This window comes from Muscardinus avellanarius (genome assembly GCF_963383645.1).
Source record: "Muscardinus avellanarius genome assembly, chromosome: 5".
In the NCBI taxonomy this organism is placed as follows: domain Eukaryota; kingdom Metazoa; phylum Chordata; class Mammalia; order Rodentia; family Gliridae; genus Muscardinus; species Muscardinus avellanarius.
In genome coordinates this window covers 68,755,528-68,775,551 of record NC_137790.1, presented here as the reverse complement: position 1 = coordinate 68,775,551, position 20,024 = coordinate 68,755,528, and the positions used below count along the sequence as shown (strand labels likewise).

The following is a 20,024-nucleotide window of genomic DNA, read 5'->3' as shown; positions in this document are numbered from 1 at the left end:
TTTTTTTTTACCAAATTATCCCAGCACTATTTGTTGAAAAAACTCTTTGCTTCATTTAATTGTCATGTACATTTGTTGAAAAACATTCAACTATAAATATACGGGTTTATTTTTATTTTTTATTTTTTATTTGGTGGTACTGGGGTTCCTGGAAGCCCTTCTACCTCCGGGCTACACTCCCAGACCTATTTTGACATTTTTATTTGGAAACAGGGTCTCCTAAACCAGCGCGCGCAGCTGGCTTCGAACCTACGCGATCCTCCTGTCTCTGCCTCCCAAGCGCGGGGATTACAAGCGTGCGCCACCACGCCCGGCAAATATACGGGTTTAATTTGGTACTTTTAATACTGTGTCATTTTGCTGTATCCATCCTTATCCTCATATGACATTCTCTTTATTGTTATAGCTGTATAGCAAGTTTTAAAATCAGATTCTGTGAATTTTCCATCTTTTTTTTAATGTTCTTTTGGCTGTTCAGGTTCTTTGTCTTTCTATGTGCTATAAAATTAGCTTGTCATTATCTGTCAAAAGCCCTGTGGGATTTTGATTGGAGTTTCTCTTAATGGTAGATCAATCTGGGGAGAATTGACCTCTTAACAAGATAGAATCTTCCAATTCATGAACATTGTATGTTTTTCCATTTATTTACTTTCATTGACTCCTTCTATTAATGTGTTATATGTAGTTTGCAGCATATAGTTGATAACACGTTTTTGCCAGACTAAGCATTTACTTTTGTGGTATGCTCATGTAATGCTAATTTTAAAACAAAACTGAGTTTATTTCTCATCTTTAATTCCATTTATAAGTTTTTCTAAAACTCTTATCAGTGAAATTCTCTCATATTGTATTTGAATCTGGCCAAATACTGAATAATGTCTTTAAAAAGAGAGTAAGTGGCCTCTAATATTTTTCACTTATAATTTCCAAGATTTGAATGGGATGAACTTATCATCTTTATTATTTTAACTTAGCGACTGGTTTATGGTCCTTTAGTAAGACTGTTATGTCATTGTATTCACTGTATGAATAGTAATGCGATAATTCAAAGCATGCAGACCTTTCTGAAGGGCTTTGGGCTTTCAGGAACGGGTGAGCACATAACCTCCTGCTCCTTCCTCTACAGGTGTTGCAGTGTCCCTGGAAGTGTCAGAGAGCCCCGGGAGTATCCAGGTGGCCCGGGGCCAGACAGCGGTCCTGCCCTGCACTTTCTCTACCAGCGCTGCCCTGATTAACCTCAATGTCATTTGGATGGTCATTCCTCTCTCCAATGCTAACCAACCTGAACAGGTACTACGGTTAAATCCTGTGCTGCCTCTAAAATATTAATCTTATCAGGGGAGGTGGGTGGAGAAGCATCCTGAGTACATCTTGATTTCTAGAGGAAGGTGGCCTGTTCATTGTACCTATGCGGCTTGATGTTCTGCCCCGCTGTATTATTTGTCAACTATCAGAAGAGGTCAGACTCTTAAAAAAACAACTATCATCATTATCATCATCGCCATCAAATGTCAAGGAGATCCTCTGAGAAATCCTCTAAGTAGTTTATGTAGGAACCTGGAATTTTAAAAAATTGAATAAGATAGATAAAAGATATCCAAGATACAAAAGTAAGGTCTACTTTGAAAGGAAGGGACGAACACATTAACACAGGAGAATGAGAGTTTTTATTTTTATTTTTTTTTTAGAGATACTGATGAAAATAAGGAAGTAACATTGGGTAGTAGTACATGCTTTTCTTAATTTCACAAGTATTTAAACACAAGTAGACATACTAACTGGCTTTCAGAGTCTCGGATATATTGGAATATGCTACATAAAAGAATGAATATGAAGCTGGGAATGGTGACGCATGCTTGTAATCCCAGTACTTGGGAGGCTGAGGCAGGAGGACTGCAGGTTCGGGGCCATTCTTCGCTACTTAGTGAAGTCCTCTGCTACTTAGTGAGACCCTATTTCAAAATAAAGAACAAAAAATAGGACTGCGGGTATAGCTTAGAGGTAGAATGCCCCTGGGTTTCATCTTCAATACTGAAACAAAAGAATGAACATGAGCAGGGAAACTACTCTCCAATAAACTGCATCAATTATAGGAAAAATAATAATTTGTAATACCTACTGTATAAAATAATACTCAGAAAACTAATGAATGTGATAATAGGCTCATTTTATTTACAGAGATAATTAGAAAGCTTTTCTGCTTTAATAAGCTTAGTGCTGCCTACAGATATTTGATAAACTAAATTTTCTGATATGAAATACCATAGAAACTTTTGTTTCTTAAAACGACGAGATTTTTGTAGTTAGATTAAGCCTTTGAGATAACTTTGTTCAACTTCATCATTCTCGGAGTGCTCTAGTTAGCATTTCTCATGACTGTGACAAAAGTACCCAACAAAACAAGGACCACTTAGAGGAGGAAAGGTTTATTTGGCTTAGAGTTTCAGTGGTCTGTCCATGATAGCTGGCTCCAAGGCGAAACTGCCACAGCAGAGGGCATGGCAGGGAAACAGTGCTTCAATGCATGATACCTGCAGGAGAGAAAGGAAAGGAAAGAGGTGAAGGAAGTGGCCAGGGACAGATATGGTCCCTAAAGTTAAGCCCTTAGGGATCTACCCCCTTCAGCATGTCCTACAGGCAAACCTGGTTGAATTACCCACACATGAGGTTTTGGGGAACATTTTAAATACAAAGCATAACTATGAGTCAAGGAAAGGACTTGACTAGTTCCCTAAACATTACAGTTAGAGCCTGAGTAGAAATAAGTTCTTTGTTCTCAGCTTAGAGGGCTTTTCAATATATCCCATTCTGATTCCTTTCTCATGAGTATAATAATTATGGAATTACAATTTTCTTCTTCAATTTCATAATATTTATTAATATTCATTATATAACTCTGATCTAGTATTTTGTGGCACAGTAAGCATAAGAATGACAATGCTAATATTTTTTTAATTTTAGTTTTGGAATTAAGTTTTAAACCAGTAATAAATACTTATGGGTTGATAATAAGGTATCATTAAAGTCATTTGTTGTGTTTTAACAGTTTAGGTAAATGAAAAATGTTATTCTAACTTAGTATGTGATAATTTGGAACCCCAAAATATCAATGAACCAGGTGTGATAATGAGAAGTTGGTGACACTTTCAGATTAGAAATAAAAAATTTTTCAACAGTTGGTGTACACACATTTATTTGTTCTTGTCTACTAGACAGTTATTGCTGGTGTCTAGCAGGGGATAAAGAGGCCAGATGATTTATTTTGCTTTCTTTTGCAGGTCATTCTGTATCAGGGTGGACAGATGTTTGATGGTACCCCCCGCTTCCATGGTAGGGTAGGATTTGTAGGCACCATGCCAGCCACCAACGTCTCTATCTTCATTAATAATACTCAGCTGTCAGATACAGGCACCTACCAGTGTCTGGTCAACAACCTTCCAGACAGAGGGGGCAGGAACATTGGGGTGACTGGCCTCACAGTGTTAGGTGAGTGGCAGAAACGTTTGGGGCACCTTGGGCTTTACTTCTGAATCGTCTGTCCAGCCTACTCACTCTTATCTGCTTACAATCCTTTCCTTTCTTTTCCTTTCAATTCCATTTCCTCTCTACTTTCTCACACTTCTTACACAGTCGCCCCACAGTTGCTCTCTTTATTCAGGTGGTTTCTAAAACTTCTTGTCTTTTGAAAATTGTTATTTGTGCATTATAACTGTACACTTGGTGAGATCTGTAGTGATACAGTCCTTATGCATATGACACAATTTACTTAATGTTGTTTAAACAAACTTTTTTCTTTAATGTCGTTTTTTGAAGGTGAATAAAGGTGACCAAATTGACTTACGTCTTTTCTTAAGCATTTACAGGATAGAAACTTCCGTTGAGAACACATTTATTTATGAGTTAGTTATTGAAGCAAAAGTTTAAGCATGTGTGAGAATAACACTGTTATGTCCTACATGTATAACATGGAGTAGGTTCATCAGTGTTTGTACTCATTGTCCTTGCAGAATTTTTTTTCTTTTCTTTTTTTTTTTTTTTTTTTTTGGTACTGGGGATGGAACCCAAGGGCTTTCCACCTCTGAGCTACACCCCCCACCATATTTTTTATTCTTTATTTTGAAACAGGGTATCACTGAGTTTCAAATGGCCTTACTAAGTAGCTGAGGCTGTCTGTGAACACCAATCCTCCTGTCTCAGCCTCCCAAATGCTGGGATTACAAGCGTGCACTACCACGCCTGACTCTTGCATCATTTTAATAATATTTTTGTGTGTGTGTGCGTGCGAGTACACGCGCACGTGCATGCATGTGTCTGGCTATGAATGTGATCCCCTTATCTCAACCTCCCTCCCAAGTACTGGGATCACAGGTGTGGGCCACCACACCTGGGAATCACTTCCTTTTGCTATGCAAAATATTCTTGATTGAACATAAATTACATTATCACTTTAATTCTAAGTCCAGATAGATTTAGGGCCTTGTCACAAAAGACAATGAAAATCCACAGTTTAGATTAGCATTTAAGATCTCTTTTCTCAAACCAGCACTCTTTTCATTATACCACCCTTTGAGACTATGCCGTGCTAAATTATAGCATATAGTATAACTTATATAGCATGTAAATCATCCTTCCTAAACATGTTCAATCTCTCAATTTTTGTGTCTCTGAAACTAAAAAAAAAAAAAAAAAAAAAAAAAAAAACTGCCTAAGTGTATATGTGTAGTAGAAGTGGCTAAAATCAGTTCATCTGGGGAGATGGAGAAAGGGCTAAGAAGGCCGAGCTCTTAATTCTCAGTTTTTCTCAAGTTTCAGAACTTGCCTGCACAGTCCTTGTCAAACTCCCCAACCTTTTTTTCTCTTCCACTGTTGAGTCACTCGAGGTTACTAATGTTGGGTTCTATTTTTCCCTTCTGGGTGAGAATATGCTGTCATTCTTAGTGCCAGTCTCAAACAGAATTAAAAACTAGGACCAGGTTGGAGGTCTCTATTCTGAAAATATTATTCATCATGATATATTAAAATTATAAAGCCAGGCATGGTGGCACATGCCTGTAATCCCAGTGCTTGGGAGGCAGAGACAGGAAGATTGCAGGTTCTAGATAGCCTCAGCAAGTAATGAGACTCTCATCAACCTAGAGAGACTTTGCTTAAAAAAAAAAGAAGAGGTTTTTCAGTCCTCTGAGTAATTGGTATAGAATACTAATGTAATTAAATGTTTTCATGCTAATACCTGTAAGTTAGGTTACTTTCCTCCTACATTATCCAAGCTTATTTGTTTTGAAAGGAAGAGAAAATGTTTTACTCTATAGTTAACTACAACCAAAGAATTATCTCAGGTTTTCCTTTAGGGTATCATAGAAGCAGAATCCAAGGATGCGCATTGAGATTGGTTACCCTGCCACAGTGATCCAACGATTCTGAGAGTTTTACTCTTCCTACCCGTGCACTTTCATTACTCTCTCTTCCCCTCACCTGCTCCCTTTCCCTTTTCTTGATTTCCCTGTTTACTCTGCACTTGATCTCTATACCTTTTTTTATTCATTCTTTGAAAGGATGAACCACTTATTGAAAAGCACTAGAAATTTATCATTACTTGGACTTAAACTTTAGAGTCTGTATTCACCAATTTGTGATTTCAAGTCCTGGGCTTCGTTTCTGTTTTTACTGCTTATTTAAAGCTTTTGGTTTTGGTAATTTTCTTTTATTTTGTCCTTTGTGTCCTTTTCTAGCCTAAAGATTATAAAATGTCCACTGTATTACTCTCAAACTTTCTTTACCTTGAGCCTTATTCTTTCTACACCATAAAACAAAATTTAGTATAAAGTAGATCTTCTTGTCACTTAACAAAAAGCAGACAGGCCCTTTGCTTGTGATCTTAGCCAGGGAACAGTTGGTAGAGCAAGTGTCATATTCCTAAAATCTTTAAAAGTGGCCTTTCAGCTGTGTTTTTAAAGGAAATTTGTTGACCTAAATCATCTTAATTTTTTAGAAGAAGCATAGTTAACCAAGGCCATAAAATACTGTGAAAATATAAGTAAAGGGAGCAGCCCTGTGTGGATAGCTGCTTCCTGCCAAACTGAAGTTGCAGGCCCTGTACCAATAACCACACTCATGAATTAGTGCATGGCTATCCTGTGGCCAAGAGTTATCTGCTGGTGTGTACTCCAAAACCACTACTACCGGAGGTTCCAGAATATTGAATATTGGTGCCTTCTCCATCGCATAGGGCTCCTGGTAACTGTACTTTATTGCTTTCACTTTCTGTTGCAGTTCCCCCTTCTGCCCCGCACTGCCAAATCCAAGGGTCCCAAGATATCGGCAGTGATGTCATCCTGCTCTGCAGCTCAGAGGAAGGCATCCCTCGACCAACTTACCTTTGGGAGAAGTTAGACAACACCCTCAAGCTACCTCCAACAGCCACTCAGGGTAGGTACGGTGCCTCTTTACCCATTTTATTAGTTATCATGGGAAATTCCAAGATTCACAAAGCAAGGAAACTTAATAGATCTTGAAAAATAATGTTATTTGTAACTGCTGAAAAGACTTTCCAGATCATTTTGTGTTTTCTACTTTAAAGTGCATAAAACATTTCTTTTCTCTTCTCTGTGTTGCCTTTATGAAATGCATCTCATCCAGTGGTAACTACATAGGGATATTTTGTTCCTTCACAGTGTAGAGTAACAATAGCTAAATGACCTCTGCTTTAGGTAAACTTTAAGAGTATGTTTGATGTTTATATCTGAGAACCCACTCCCAACTTGAGGCACACTGCCCTTTAGTGTGGAAAACATCTACAGATCATGAGAAGGTTAACTCTGTTTGCAGCCCCAAGTCTACTTAGAGAAGGGAGATGGAAAGGAGAACAGAAAAATGCTTCCTATCACAGGAGATCCAGGAAATGATCACACCAGACAGGTACGGAGGAAGCATGAGTGTTGTGGACGATTTTCTACATGTATATCCCGGCATTTAAATTTAATTCTAAGGGAAGCATCCTTAAAAAATTAAGATTAGTTCATTATATAAAAGGAAGGAAATGTTCCAAGTATATATAAAATCTTCCTCCTCCAGGAAAATAAAATGTAGCAGCTTGAGTATTGCATAATAGAGAATGTGAATTTGTAATAAATAAAATGTAGCAGCCCAAGTATTGTATAATAGAGAACGAGATTTGTAAATTTGTATTCTCAGAGCAGATATACAAATCTTAAATATAAAGTGTTGAGTCGGGCATGCTGGTACAGTACTGTAATCCCAGTACTTGGGAGGCTGAGACAGGAGGATCACAGGCTCATGGCCAGCCTCAGCTACTTAGTGAGGCCCTCTGCAACTTACTGGGACCCTGTTTCAAAATAAAGAATAAAAAAATAGGGCTTGGAGTATATCTCAGAGGTAGAATGCCCCTAGGTTTCACCCCCACTACCTCCAAATAAATAAAAAATAAATAAGTAAATAAATAAGTAAAATATATACAGAGAGAGATGGCCATGAATGAGAGGCCTTAGTTATGCCCAAGTTTGAATCCTATTGATGGCTCAGGCCTACCATAGAAAAGTAAAAGTCCTAAGTGGTCTGGTAAAAGTTCAGTATAGTAAAGAACCAGGGCCATGAGCTTCTGAATAGTCTGTAAATTTCCCTGAGGAATCACAACAAAATAGTGACAAACTTTCCCATCATCTTTTAGTTCACCCAGCCCCAAATTCATTATTTTAAAAATTTCTTTCAAATAATAACTTTTGTGTTATTTGGAAAATAACTTGTGGTTACCTTGATAATGGCTACTGCAATACTATTTTTCCCTTACAATAATGATAGTTCACTGCTAAGTGTTTCAGCCACTCTGAGGGATAAATAATTTAGCACTTTTTGTGGACTGACTTGTTAATCTCACTGTAAGTGGCATGCTTAAAATAGCTCTTGTCTTGAAATGCTGAAAACTATGTTCAAATTCTAGATTTTCCAGTAACTATTTCTGTTACAGTTCATCTCTCTGAGCCTGTTACTGTTTTTTTTTTTTTTTTAAATAAAGGAGTTAACAGTATTATTTTCAGGGTCCTCTGAAGCAGCATTAAGATTCCATGATTGATAATAGCAGGTAAAGTTTAGAATTAGAAATGAACATTTGATGATGATTGTATGTAAATTAGAAAATACCTATAGAGAGAAACTTTCATTACCTTTTTGTTCCTGGATCTGTGTATCTGTCAAATTTCTTGGTATCCTTTTTGCAACTTGAATAGCACTTGGTTTTTTAGGTGTAAAAGTGAATTTGAATTCTAAGGAAAAAAAAACTTTATCTTTTATAATCTAAACTCTGGCTTATCAGAATTACTTTGGATAAGTTTTTGTATTATAATAATAAACATTAAATGAGTTATCATTCTAATTTAAATTCACATCTTGATGCCTATGTGAATAAAGTATATCTCAGTATAATATATAATCCCCAAATAGATTTTTCAGAAGATTTCTCTACTAATTAAGTTTATATAATGTTTATAATTATTTAATTAAGTTCTTGGTTCTTTAGCCGAGGGAAAAACATTTGACACCAGGGAAATATTCCAGGAGTCTGGTTTGTAATGGAAGAATAATGTTTTGGGATTGGAATTGTCCTTGTGTGCAGAGGCTAGACAAGGTTCTTTATGGCAAAATATGGCACAGTTTGAACATGAAATATATAATCAATAGAATAGAATGAGAATTGTTGAATCTCTATTGATGAACATATATAAGTAGGGGTAAAGGAAAAGCATTGTCCTGCATCGGAATGCTGGTTGATGCTTTTAGAAGGAAGGATGGAGTTAGAAGAACATCATTAGATGAGCATGATGACACATGCCTGCAATCTCAGCACTTGCCAGACTGAAACAGGAGATTGCAGGTTCACGGACAACCTCAGCAAGTAGCGGGACTCTCATCAACCTAGTGAGTCTCTTTTCAAAACCAAAAATAAAAATAGGGATGGGAGTGTAGGTTGGAGGTAGAATGCTCCTGAGTTCCGTCCCCAGTACCACAGGAAAAAAAAAAGCATCATTTATATAAAAATAGTGAGCAGTGGTTTGATGAGGAAAAGACTATATAGTAACAAAATATGCATCAAATTATTTATTACTTAATTACAAGGAAAGTTAAGTTTATAATGGGGAAAGGACCTGGTGATAACACTTGAGCCAGATGATAAAAGTATACTCAGTATTGTAATAAGCCCATGTATAATGTGCCTCGTGATATATGCACTGAGAAGGACACACATCGTTTCTGTGGTGTTCCTGTCCATATTATATAAGCTGAACCTAGTAATTAGAAAAACTCAGACAGTTGTGAAGACGGAATTGTTCTACCTTGAAAGAGACTGCTGTGGTTTGGTGTGGTTGGAATATATTTCTCATATTTCTCTTAAGTTTTATGTGTTAAAGGCTTGGTCCTCAGTGTGGTGGTGGGACCTTTAAGAGGTGGGTCCTAGTAGGAAATTCTTAGGTCACCTGGGGACATTTCTTTAGAGGGGATGAAGGAAGGTGCATCCTGGTGTTAAGGTGAAATATGTTATGGTGTGGGAATGTTACGGTTTTGGGCAAACTGTCCCCAGGGATCCCTGTTAGGGTCCCGGACACAATTTCCCTCAAACCACAACAAAACCCCCCAAAACCAGAAAAACCACGGGTTCTTGTCCTGAGCTAAGGATAAGTATACATAGCTCGGACACTTGCTGAAGATTTAAAGAAGTTTATTAAAAAGATAGAAATATAGAAGATAGTTACAGCCCCATGCCAGAATGGCATGGGGGGGGTAGTTCGAGCCAATTCACCACCCAAAGATACAGCAGGTGGACCGGACTTTTTATACCCATGACCTCCATCTGTTTACGTAATTCTGACTTAGTAAACATCCCTGTAAGGTACCTCCTCCAGCAAGGTGTGGCAAGGTGTCTCCTTTCAGGAAGGTCGACCCCTCCTCCCAGCCTAGCTAGCTTATCTAATCATGTAGATCTGTCTTTAGACACTGAAAGGCCTAGTTCCCCTCTCCTATCACTTGCTAATTACTTTTAGCTAAGTCAATCTAAGTTTCAATAGCTGTTTGCTTCCTGACCAAAGCCAAGCCTTTCTCTCTCCAGGTCTGCCATTTTGAAACAGTTATTTCTGAAATCTATCTATTAATAATCAGAGCTTTCTCAAATCTTCCTAAGCCATTCCCAATACTGGTACACTGGGACTCCTGAACTCTGGTGAGAGCTAGACTGAGCCCTGCATTGCTCTGGCTTCTTGTTTGGTGATGTGAGCTCATGTTCTGACATGCGCTTCTACGAGTCATACCTCCTCAGCGGCCAGATCAATGTGGTTTTCTGACCTTGGACTTGCATCCAGCATCCCAAGGCTCAGAAAACCTGGCAGGAGTGGATGGAATCTCATCTATACATGCTCCTTGCACCACAGTGGAGGGATCTGAAGAGGCAGCTCTCCCTGGGTGTGTATACTAGGGGCTATATGACACACTGGGCTAAAGTATTTAAAATGGGACTGGAACAGAGTCTGGGTGTTCTTGACAATGCTTTCCTAACTCAGGATATTGTATTCCCAGTAAATCTGTGGTTACTCCTGAGAATTACAAGTGAGAAAGGGTTGGGGGGCTAGGTCAACCCAAGGCTAGACTGCCTAGAGAACTGTCCTAGAAGGGCACAATAAGAAGACTGATAAGTAAAATAAAAATTAAATGCGAGTAAAATAAAAATAATGTGCATACGGCGGAGTGTGAAAAACACGAGAGAGGTCCGGTACACGTGGCATGTAAAGTTTTAATGGCACGGCTCTCCCGGGGATCAGGGCGAGGCACCGTGGGGCCCGTGCGCCTGTCCGAAGCTTGAGGACGCGGGCTCTCCTTTTCAAGGTATGCATCTCGCGAGAGGAGGGTTTACTCGCGGGAACGCCCAATTCTCGCGGGGGTTTCAGCCCCTCCCTTGCCCTGCAGAGGTCATGTGACACAAAGTCACATGAGTGCAGGACCCAACTTAACATTCCGGCCTTTTGATGGTAGGGATAATGGATGACGTTGGACCCTCTAGCTTCTTCCTGCTGTCAAGGGGCGTCGTCAGGGGCCCCAGGCCGGGAGGAGTTGGGAGTCCAGTCCCCCAGAAGGGGTGCAGGTGGGTGCATAGCTGTAGTGCGAATTGGAGGTTACCCTGGACAGCTTAGTGATGTGCGCTTGAGGAGGCTTGAACAGGCAAGGGCTATTAAAGAAAAAAACAAATCATGAGATTGAGCAGGCGACCAAAAAGGAGACTGGTTTACTCAGTACCTGGAGAGCTACCCTGAGCTGGCAAAGAGGATGGAGGTTGAGGGATCCAGGAGCCATCAGTCTTCAGCCAGGCTGAGTAGGGCCGGCGGCGGGGCCTGGTCTGGAAAGGTGCTCCCCCTGTGTTGAGGCACCTGGGGCTCACCCTTTTCCAAGGGCATTGTTCCAGTGGCCCTCCTGGCCACACGCCGAGCAGTCTGATTGGTAGGCATGGCTTTGCCCCACTTGAGGCAGGCTCCTGGAGGTAGTTGTTGTTGCAGTCCTCCACAACTAGGTGGCGCTCCAGGGGGCTGAGCCGCCACCGCCAGCCAAAGGGCAGCTACCAGGGATCTGCTTTTTGGCAAAGTCAAGAGTGTACGCTCCATCTCCGCCTGTTTCTCTCTGGAATTAAAACTTAGATGCCATGTTAAGGTTCTGTCAGCTGCGACGGACCTATACTCACAAAGAGCATGTCCCGAGACGGGTGTCCAGCAAGAATGGCAACGCGGACTCCCCATGGGCAGAGGGTGTCGCCCCAGCCCTGGCCTGGCCCCGGCGTTTCCCGCAGCACCTAGGGCGTGCCCAAGCGGGCCGGAAAGGGAGCCAGAAGCCAAGCGCATTTAGGACCATGCGGAGCGGCCGGGCAGCCGCCCAACAAAATTGTAGTCTGGTGGGGGCCAAGATAGCGACTGTGACGTCACCAGGTGGCGACTGCACGCCATCACAAAATGGCGGCTGGGAGAAATTAAATGGCAGCTGATAGGGGAGAGCATTTGGAGGGATACCAGACTGCTTATAAAAGTTCCTAACTATTCCTGGGCCACCACAACCCATTTCCCAACTCGTATCAAGGCAGACAGGCGGAGCATGGAGATGTGGGCATCTGCTAGTATAAAGGTTCGACTCCCCATAATTGGTTTGTGGGCGGAAACGAAGAACAGGAAATGGGCGTCCCCGATTTCCCTGCTCAATCGTTCGGAAACGGAGGTTAAGAGATAGGGAAGAACGTCTTCATTCCTTCTCAAAACCGGAGGATGACCTGGTCATCCGCAGGGTTGTCCCAGTGGACCAGGGGACAATGGGTCACCAAGCGCTTGGATTTTAAGGTCCCAGTGGACCGGAAGACCCAAGTCCGGAACCCGCTAACCAAGGGAAGGAGGCAGTTTACCGGAGTATAGTGATGTCGGCCAGCGCTGGCTGTGATAGAAGCGCTGAGAAGCTGCTGGGGGCGCGGTGGAGCCAGGGCGCGTGGATGCCGGTGGCTGGTGTGGACGGCACTGGCGGCTGGCGGGATCAGTGGGGGTGCGCAGGCGGCGTGGCTTGCCGGGCCCGCAGCGTGGAGACAAAATGGCTTCCAGGCACACGCCAGACGCTGAGGCTGGGCCCCGAGGAGCACCGCCAGTGAGCCTGGCTCGGGGCGGGTGGGGCAAACCGGCCAGAGGTCCCGGCGGTGACCGGAGAACCAAGCTGGAACGGTGCTTTAGGAGGTACAAGCGGCAGGCAGAGGTTCTGGCCCGCGCAGGCGGTTGGCAGGCAGAGCAAGTGCCAAGCTGCCTGGCTCGGGCCGGAAAGATGGCCGCCAACTCCTAGGATTGGTTAGGAGTGGAAAGTGGGAGGGATTAAAGATTGTGAGGCCTCCAGTGAGGCCATGAGGTGGGAGGGGTTAAGGATGGCGAGGCCTCCAGTGAGGCCATGAGGTGGGAGGGGTTAAGGATGGCGACGCCTCCAGTGAGGCCATGAGGTGGGAGGGGTTAAGGATGGCGAGGCCTCCAGTGAGGCCATGAGGTGGGAGGGGTTAAAGATGGTGGGGCCAAGATGGCGGCCCCCCAGTGATTCCACGTGTCCTAGATGGCGGGCCAAAGCTGGCGACCCCCCCCCCAGTAATTCCAGGTGGCTGCTTACCGGAATGGCCAGGCCCAGGCAGCAGGGGTGGGCAGGCACAGGGTGAAGGGTGCCAGGGCGCGAGTCCAGCTGGAGCGCGGGCTGGACTTGGCGGGCTGGGGGCTGTTTAGCAGAGTGGCAGCCACCTAGATGGAGGAGGCAGGCGGCCCCGGCAGGTGGGTCTAAGCAACGCCAGGCGCGGAGAAGACATAGGCACGCGGTGTGGTGCAGTTCGCGGGCAGCGCGGTCCCATTCCAGCGGTGGGCAGCGTGGGCAGGCGGGAACGGCGGTTTTAGGAGGTCCAAGCGGCAGGCAGGAGCAGAGCAGGTGCCAGCATCACCCAAGGAGCCTGGCTCCGGGCGGGTGGAACTGGCAGCCTGGCGGCCGGCGGAGCCTGCACGCCCTGGCAGTGGTGGCTGCGGCCGCAGTGGCAGTGGAAGATTGCCATTGGCGCTCCAGAAGAGAGCACGTGGGCAGGAAAAGATGGCCACCGGCTCTCAGCAGAGCGCAGGGCTGGAATGATGGCCGCAGACTCTCAGCAGAGCCCGGGGCGGGAAGAAGGCCGCCGGCTCTCCCGGAGAGCACGGGGCTGGGGAAGAAGGCTTACGGTCCGGGCAGGCACGAGGCGGCAGCGGCGGCAGTGGTGGGAGCAGCGCCTGCAAGCGGAGCGCTGGTGTGGGACCTCACAGTCGAGCTGCTGGCGGGTCGGAGAGTCTGGGGCTCAAAAAGAGAGTAAAAATAAAAAGAAAAAACAGAAAAAAAAAAAAAAGGAAAAAAAATGGGGAGGGACCCAAGAGTTCTCCCGGTTCGGCACCAAATGATAAGTAAAATAAAAAATTAAATGCGAGTAAAATAAAAATAATGTGCATACGGCGGAGTGTGAAAAACACGAGAGAGGTCCGGTACACGTGGCATGTAAAGTTTTAATGGCACGGCTCTCCCGGGGATCAGGGCGAGGCACCGTGGGGCCCGTGCGCCTGTCCGAAGCTTGAGGACGCGGGCTCTCCTTTTCAAGGTATGCATCTCGCGAGAGGAGGGTTTACTCGCGGGAACGCCCAATTCTCGCGGGGGTTTCAGCCCCTCCCTTGCCCTGCAGAGGTCATGTGACACAAAGTCACATGAGTGCAGGACCCAACTTAACAAAGACATCATTAGTGAACCAGCAAATGACCCTCACCAAGCTCTCAGGCCCTTGATATGGATCCCCCGGTCTTCAAAACTGGGAGAAGTGTCTGTCATTTTTAAGCCACCCAGTTGATGGGTTTTTTTTTTGTGTGTGTGGTACTGGGGATCCTGGAAACCCTTCTACCTCTGGGCTACACTCCCAGACCTATTTTATACTTTTTAAAATTTGTCTCTCTCTCTTTTTTTTTTTTTTGGTAGTGGTGGTACTGGGGTTCCTGGAAGTCCTACCTTCGGGCTACACTCCCAGACCTACGTTGAACCCATAGAAACAGAGTACAACTTTGATTGCTAAGAGATCTTAAATGTTCCTACCACTTACCCACATAAAGGAGCTGTGTGAGGTGGTATATTATCTTGATTGCCTTAATGATTTCATAATGTATACCTATATCAAAATATGTCATACACTGTAATTATATATGGTACTTATTTATCAATTATGCATCATTAAAGCTGGAAGGATTGAATAATATACAAGACAGCCCCCAAAACAATTATCCAACGTTAATAAATTAATTACATTAAGAAGATTTTATTGGTGCATTATAAGTCATACATTTTAATGGGGTACAAGATGGTGGAGACATGCATGCACACATCACCCAATTAGCCCTTAGCCAATTTCTGTCTCATTCCCTCCTCCTCCCTCCTTCTCATGTTTAGCTTAGGATAGACATTGTTGTTTGTTAAAGTACATCATGTTCATTGGAGAATTTCTCTCCTCCCTCCCATCTCCTCAGTTAGGTCGCCTTATTTGCTTATGTATAGAATTCCCTTCTTCATCTAGAGTTATTCCTATGACCCATTTTGTCCCTTGCTTCCACATATTAGGGAGAACACCTGATTTCTTATTTTTTTGTGAATGACTAATCTTACTTAGTATAAAGTCCTCCAGTTCCATCCATTTTCCTATAAATGACATAATTGTGTTTGTCTTTATGACTGAGTAAAATTCCATTGTGTGCATATCCCACAGTTTTGTAATCCATTAATTTGTTGATGTACATCTTGGCTGGTTCCATAGTTTAGCAATGGTGAATTGCGTAACTATGAACATTGATACACATGCATTAGTTTGGTAGTTTGGTTTCCATTCTTTTGGGTAGATACCCAGAAGTGGTATTGCTGAATCATATGGTAAGTTCGTTCCCATTCTTCTGAGGATCCTCCATACTGTTTTCCAAAGTGGTTGCACTAATTTGCAATCTCACTAACAATGTTTTAGAGTTCCCACTTCTCCACATCCTCGCCAGCATTTGTTGTTGTTTGTGTTTTGAATGATTGCCATTCTAGTTGGAGTTAGGTGAAATCTCAGGGTAGTTTTGATTTGCATCTCTCTCATTGCTAATAATGTTGAACATTTTTTCATGCATTTTTTGGCCATTTGAATTTCTTCTTTTGTGAAGTGTCTATTTAGTTCACTTGCCCATTTTTTTAATTGGGTTATTTGTTTTTTTAGTGCTAAGTTTCTTGAGTTCTCTGTGTATTCTAGATATTAGTCCTCTATCAGAAGAGTAGTTAGAAAAAATTTTCTCCCATTCTGTTGGCTCTCGGTTGAGGTTCTTGGCAATTTCCTTTGCTGTACAGAAGCTCTTCAGTTTAATGCACACCCCCCCCCCATTGATTCACCATCTACTTTCTTGTGCCATTGAGGTTTTGTTAAGAAAGTTTTTATCTGTGCCTATGTGTTGCAGTGTTGGGCATATGCCCTCTTCAAGGAGCCTCAAAGTCTCTGGTCTAATTTCCAAGTCTCTGATCCATCTTAAATTGACTCTTGTACAGGATGAGAAAGTGGAATTTATTTTCATTTTTCTGTGTATGGTTAACCAGGTTTGCCAACATCATTTGTTAAACAGGCTGTCTTTTCTCCAGTGTATGTTTTTTGGCCCCTTTGATAAAATCAATTGGCTGTAAATGTATGTATTGTTTCTGAGTCTTCTTTCTACTCCATTGGTCTATGTATCTATTTTTGTTTTTCTTTTTATGCCAGTACCATGCTGTTTTTATTACTGTGGCTTTGTAGTATAGTTTAAAGTCAGGTATTGTGATTTCTCCTGCATTGTTTTTGTTGCTGAGAACTACTTTGACTATTCTGGGTTTTGTTGTTCCAAATGAATTTAAGGAGTAATTTTTCTATGTCTGTGAGGAATGACCTTGGTAATTTAATGAGTATTGCGATGAATTTTTAGATCACTTTTGGAAGTATGACCATTTTGATGATATTTATTCTGCCTATCTAAAAAATAGACAATCTTTACATCTTCTAAGATCTTCTTCAATTTCTTTTTTCAATGTTTTATCATTTTCTTTTGAGAGATCTTTTGCCTACTTGGTTAAGTTTATTCCTAAGTATTTTATTCTTTTTTGGGAAATCTTGAGTGGAAGTGTTTTCTGGATTTCTTTTTCAGTGGATTTATGATTGGTATATAGAAAAGCTTATTTTTTAAGATTGATTTTGTATCCAGACACTTTGCTGAATTAGTTAATAAGTTCTATAAGCCTTTTGGTTGAGTTTTTGAGTCTTCTAAGTATAGTATCATATCATCTGCAAATAGTGAAACTTTGAGGTTTTTTTTTCCTATTTGTACTCCATTGTTTTCTTTTCTTCTCTTATTGCTCTGGCTAGAGTCTCAAGTACAATATTGAAAAGAGTGACAATGGACTTGTCTTATTTCTGTTTTTAGGGGGAATTCTTGAGGTGTTTCTCCATTTAGTATGATGTTGGCTATGATCCTTTTGTCGACTGCCTTTATTATGTTAAGGTTATGTTCCTTTTGTTCTGAATCTTTGCAGTGCTTTTATCATAAATGGATGTTGGATTTTATCAAATGCTTTTTCAGTGTTTATTGAAATGATCATGTGATTTTTGTCTTTGGTTCTGTTTATATGATGAATTACATGGATTTATTTTCATATGTTGAACCACCCTGGCATCCATGGGATGAAGCCTATCTGGACATGGTGTATGATTTTTTTGATGAGGTTTTGAAAGTGTGTTCCTATTATTTTGTTTAGCAGTTTTGCATCTAAGTTCATTAGAGATATAGGCCTATAGTTTTCCTTCTTTGAGCTGTATTTATTTGGTTTTGGTATTAATGTGATGGTAGCTTCATAGAATGTATTTGGAATATTCTTTTATCTTTCTATTTTATGAAATAGATTGAGGAATATTGGGATTAGTTCTTCTATAAAGGTTTTCTAAAATCCACTTGGGAAACCATCTGGTTTTGGGCTTTTTTTTGATGATAGACTCCTTATTGCTATTTCAATTTTTTTTTTTTGGTGGTACTGGGGTTCCTGGAAGCCCCTCTTCCTCCGGGCTACACTCCCAGACCTATTTTATATTTTTTGAAACAGGGTCTCTTATGCCAGCACGCTATTTCAATTTTTTGATTGCTATTAGTTGGTTTAAATTTTTTATATCGCCGGGCATGGTGGCGCACGCTTGTAATCCCCGCGCTTGGGAGGTGGAGACAGGAGGATCACGCAGGTTTGAAGCCAGCTGCACTGGCTTAAGAGACCCTGTTTCCAAAAAATAAAAAAATATAAAATAGGTCTGGGAGTGTAGCCCGAAGGTAGAAGGGCTTCCAGGAACCCCAGTACCACTCCCCCCAATTTTTTTTTCTATATCTTCTTGACTCACTTTACGAAGATTGTATTTATCTAGAAAGTTGTCAATTTCCTCCCGATATTCCATTTTGTTGGAGTATAGTTTTTCAGCGTATTTTCTGATAATCCTCTGGATTTCTACACTCTCAGTGGAATATATCCTTTTACATTTCTGGGGTTCCTGGAAGCCCTTCTACCTCCGGGCTACACTCCTAGACCTATTTTTACATTTTTATTTGGAAACAGGGTCTCCTAAGCCAGTGCGCAGCTGGCTTCGAACCTGCGCGATCCTCCTGTCTCTGCCTCCCAAGCACGGGGATTACAAGCGTGCGCCACCACGCCTGGCTCATTTCTGGTTTTTAATACATTTTTCCACGTTATGTCTTTTTACTGGGGAGTTGAGGCCATTCATGTTCAATGTGATTATTAAGAGATTATTTTTAATTCCTAACATATCTAGGTTTAACTTCTGTTTGAGGTAGTATTTGTTCTTCTTTGCTTATTTGTTTGCTGGATAGAAATTCTTGTTTCTCTGGTTCTGGCATGGATTACTTATTTCTTCTTTGCAGTTAATCTCTTTGAGTATTTTTTCTAATGCTTGTTTTGAAGACATAAATTCCTTCAGCTTTTGTTTGTCTTGGAAGATTTTTATTTCCCTGTCTAATTTGAGTGATAGTTTTCCTGGGTAGGAAATTTTTGGTTGCAAGTTGTTTTCTTTCAAAGTTTGGAATCTGCCTTTTAGATTTTATGAGTTGGTTTGGGAAGTCTGAAGTGATTCTAATTGGTTTGCCTCTCAATGTCACCTGGTCTTTTTTTTTTTTTTTTTTTTTGCCTTTAAGATTCTCTCCTTGGCTTCTTTTGACTATTATGTGGAGTGGGGAATCTTTTCTCTGATCTTGACTAAAGGGGGTTCTATAAGTTTCCTGTACCTATGTATCAATCTTTGGTTCTATGTTTGGAAAGTTTTCTGATATTCTTTGTAAAAACTGTTGATCCCTTTGGTTTCACCTTCTTTTCCTTCTATACCAATTATTCTTAGGTAAGCTCTTTTTTTTTCTTTTTTTTGAAAATCTGGGGATGGAACCCAGAGGCAATTGATCTCCGAGCTACACCCCCTGCCCTATTTTTTATTCTTTATTTTGAAACAGGGTCTCACTGAGTTGCGGAGGGCCTCACTAAGTAGCTGAGGCTGTCCACAAACTGCAATCCTCTGGTCTCAGCCTCCCGAATGCTGGGATTTCAAGCGTGTGCCACCACACCTGGCTAGGTAAGCTCTTTTAAAATGGGCCAATATTAGCCAGACGTGGTGGCGCATGCTTGTAATCCCAGCATTCGGGAGGCTGAAACCTGAGGATCGCGATTCACGGACAGCCTCAACTACTTAGTGAGGCCTTCTTCAACTCAGTGAGACCCAGTTTCAAAATAAAGAATAAAAAATAGGGCAGGAGGTGTAGCTCGGAGGTCGAATGCCCCTGGGTTCCACCCCCACACCACAAAAGAAAAAAAGGGTCGATATTTCCTCAACATCTAATTCATGCTGTCGAATTGTTTTGTCTAATTTAGTTACTATGTGTTCATTTTTGGAGTGATCATCTTCTAGGAAAAATATTGTATTCTATGTCATATAATTGATAGTTTATAGTTTGATTTAAAGTCTTCACTTCAATGATTGCATTCTTTATTTCTTTCAGACTTTCTCTAAATTCTTTTCAGAAGTCTTGTATTATTTCTACAGTTACGTTCCTGGTTTGACAACTTCTGGAGATCTCTGCAATTCTGTGTTGTCAGGTTCTGTTATGTGGTGGTGTGGGAGCCCATTGCTTCCTCTTTATGATTTCAGAAGTTTGTATCTGTTGCTTTTCTTTCTTTCTTTTTTTTTTTTTGGTGGTACTGGGGTTTCTGGAAGCCCTTCTACCTCTGGACTACACTCCCAGACCTATTTTTATATTTTTCTTTGGAAACAGGGTCTCTTAAGTCAGCGCGGCTGGCTTCGAACCTGCATGATCCTCTTGTCTCTGCCTCCCAAGCGTGGGGATTACAAGCGTGCACCACCACGCCTAGCTATCTGTTGCTTTTGATAG

The 20,024-nt window shown here is 41.7% G+C and overlaps 1 protein-coding gene across 4 annotated transcripts in view; it reads left to right on the top strand.

Moving 5' to 3' along the window:
• Positions 1-1,128: 1,128 nt before the first annotated feature.
• The window catches only part of IGSF11 (immunoglobulin superfamily member 11), a gene marked incomplete at its 3' end in the record, with an annotated part of 37,526 nt that continues 18,630 nt past the window's right edge, over positions 1,129-20,024 (top strand). For 2 of the 4 annotated variants that reach the window (XM_080696424.1, XM_080696423.1), the window contains exons 1-3: positions 1,129-1,290; positions 3,279-3,486; positions 6,271-6,426. In XM_080696424.1, coding sequence (XP_080552550.1) covers positions 1,252-1,290; positions 3,279-3,486; positions 6,271-6,426 — 403 coding nt within the window. In that variant the 5' untranslated portion in view covers positions 1,129-1,251. The remainder of the gene's footprint in view (positions 1,291-3,278; positions 3,487-6,270; positions 6,427-20,024) is intronic. The other 2 variants (XM_080696426.1, XM_080696425.1) reach the window with 1 other exon arrangement.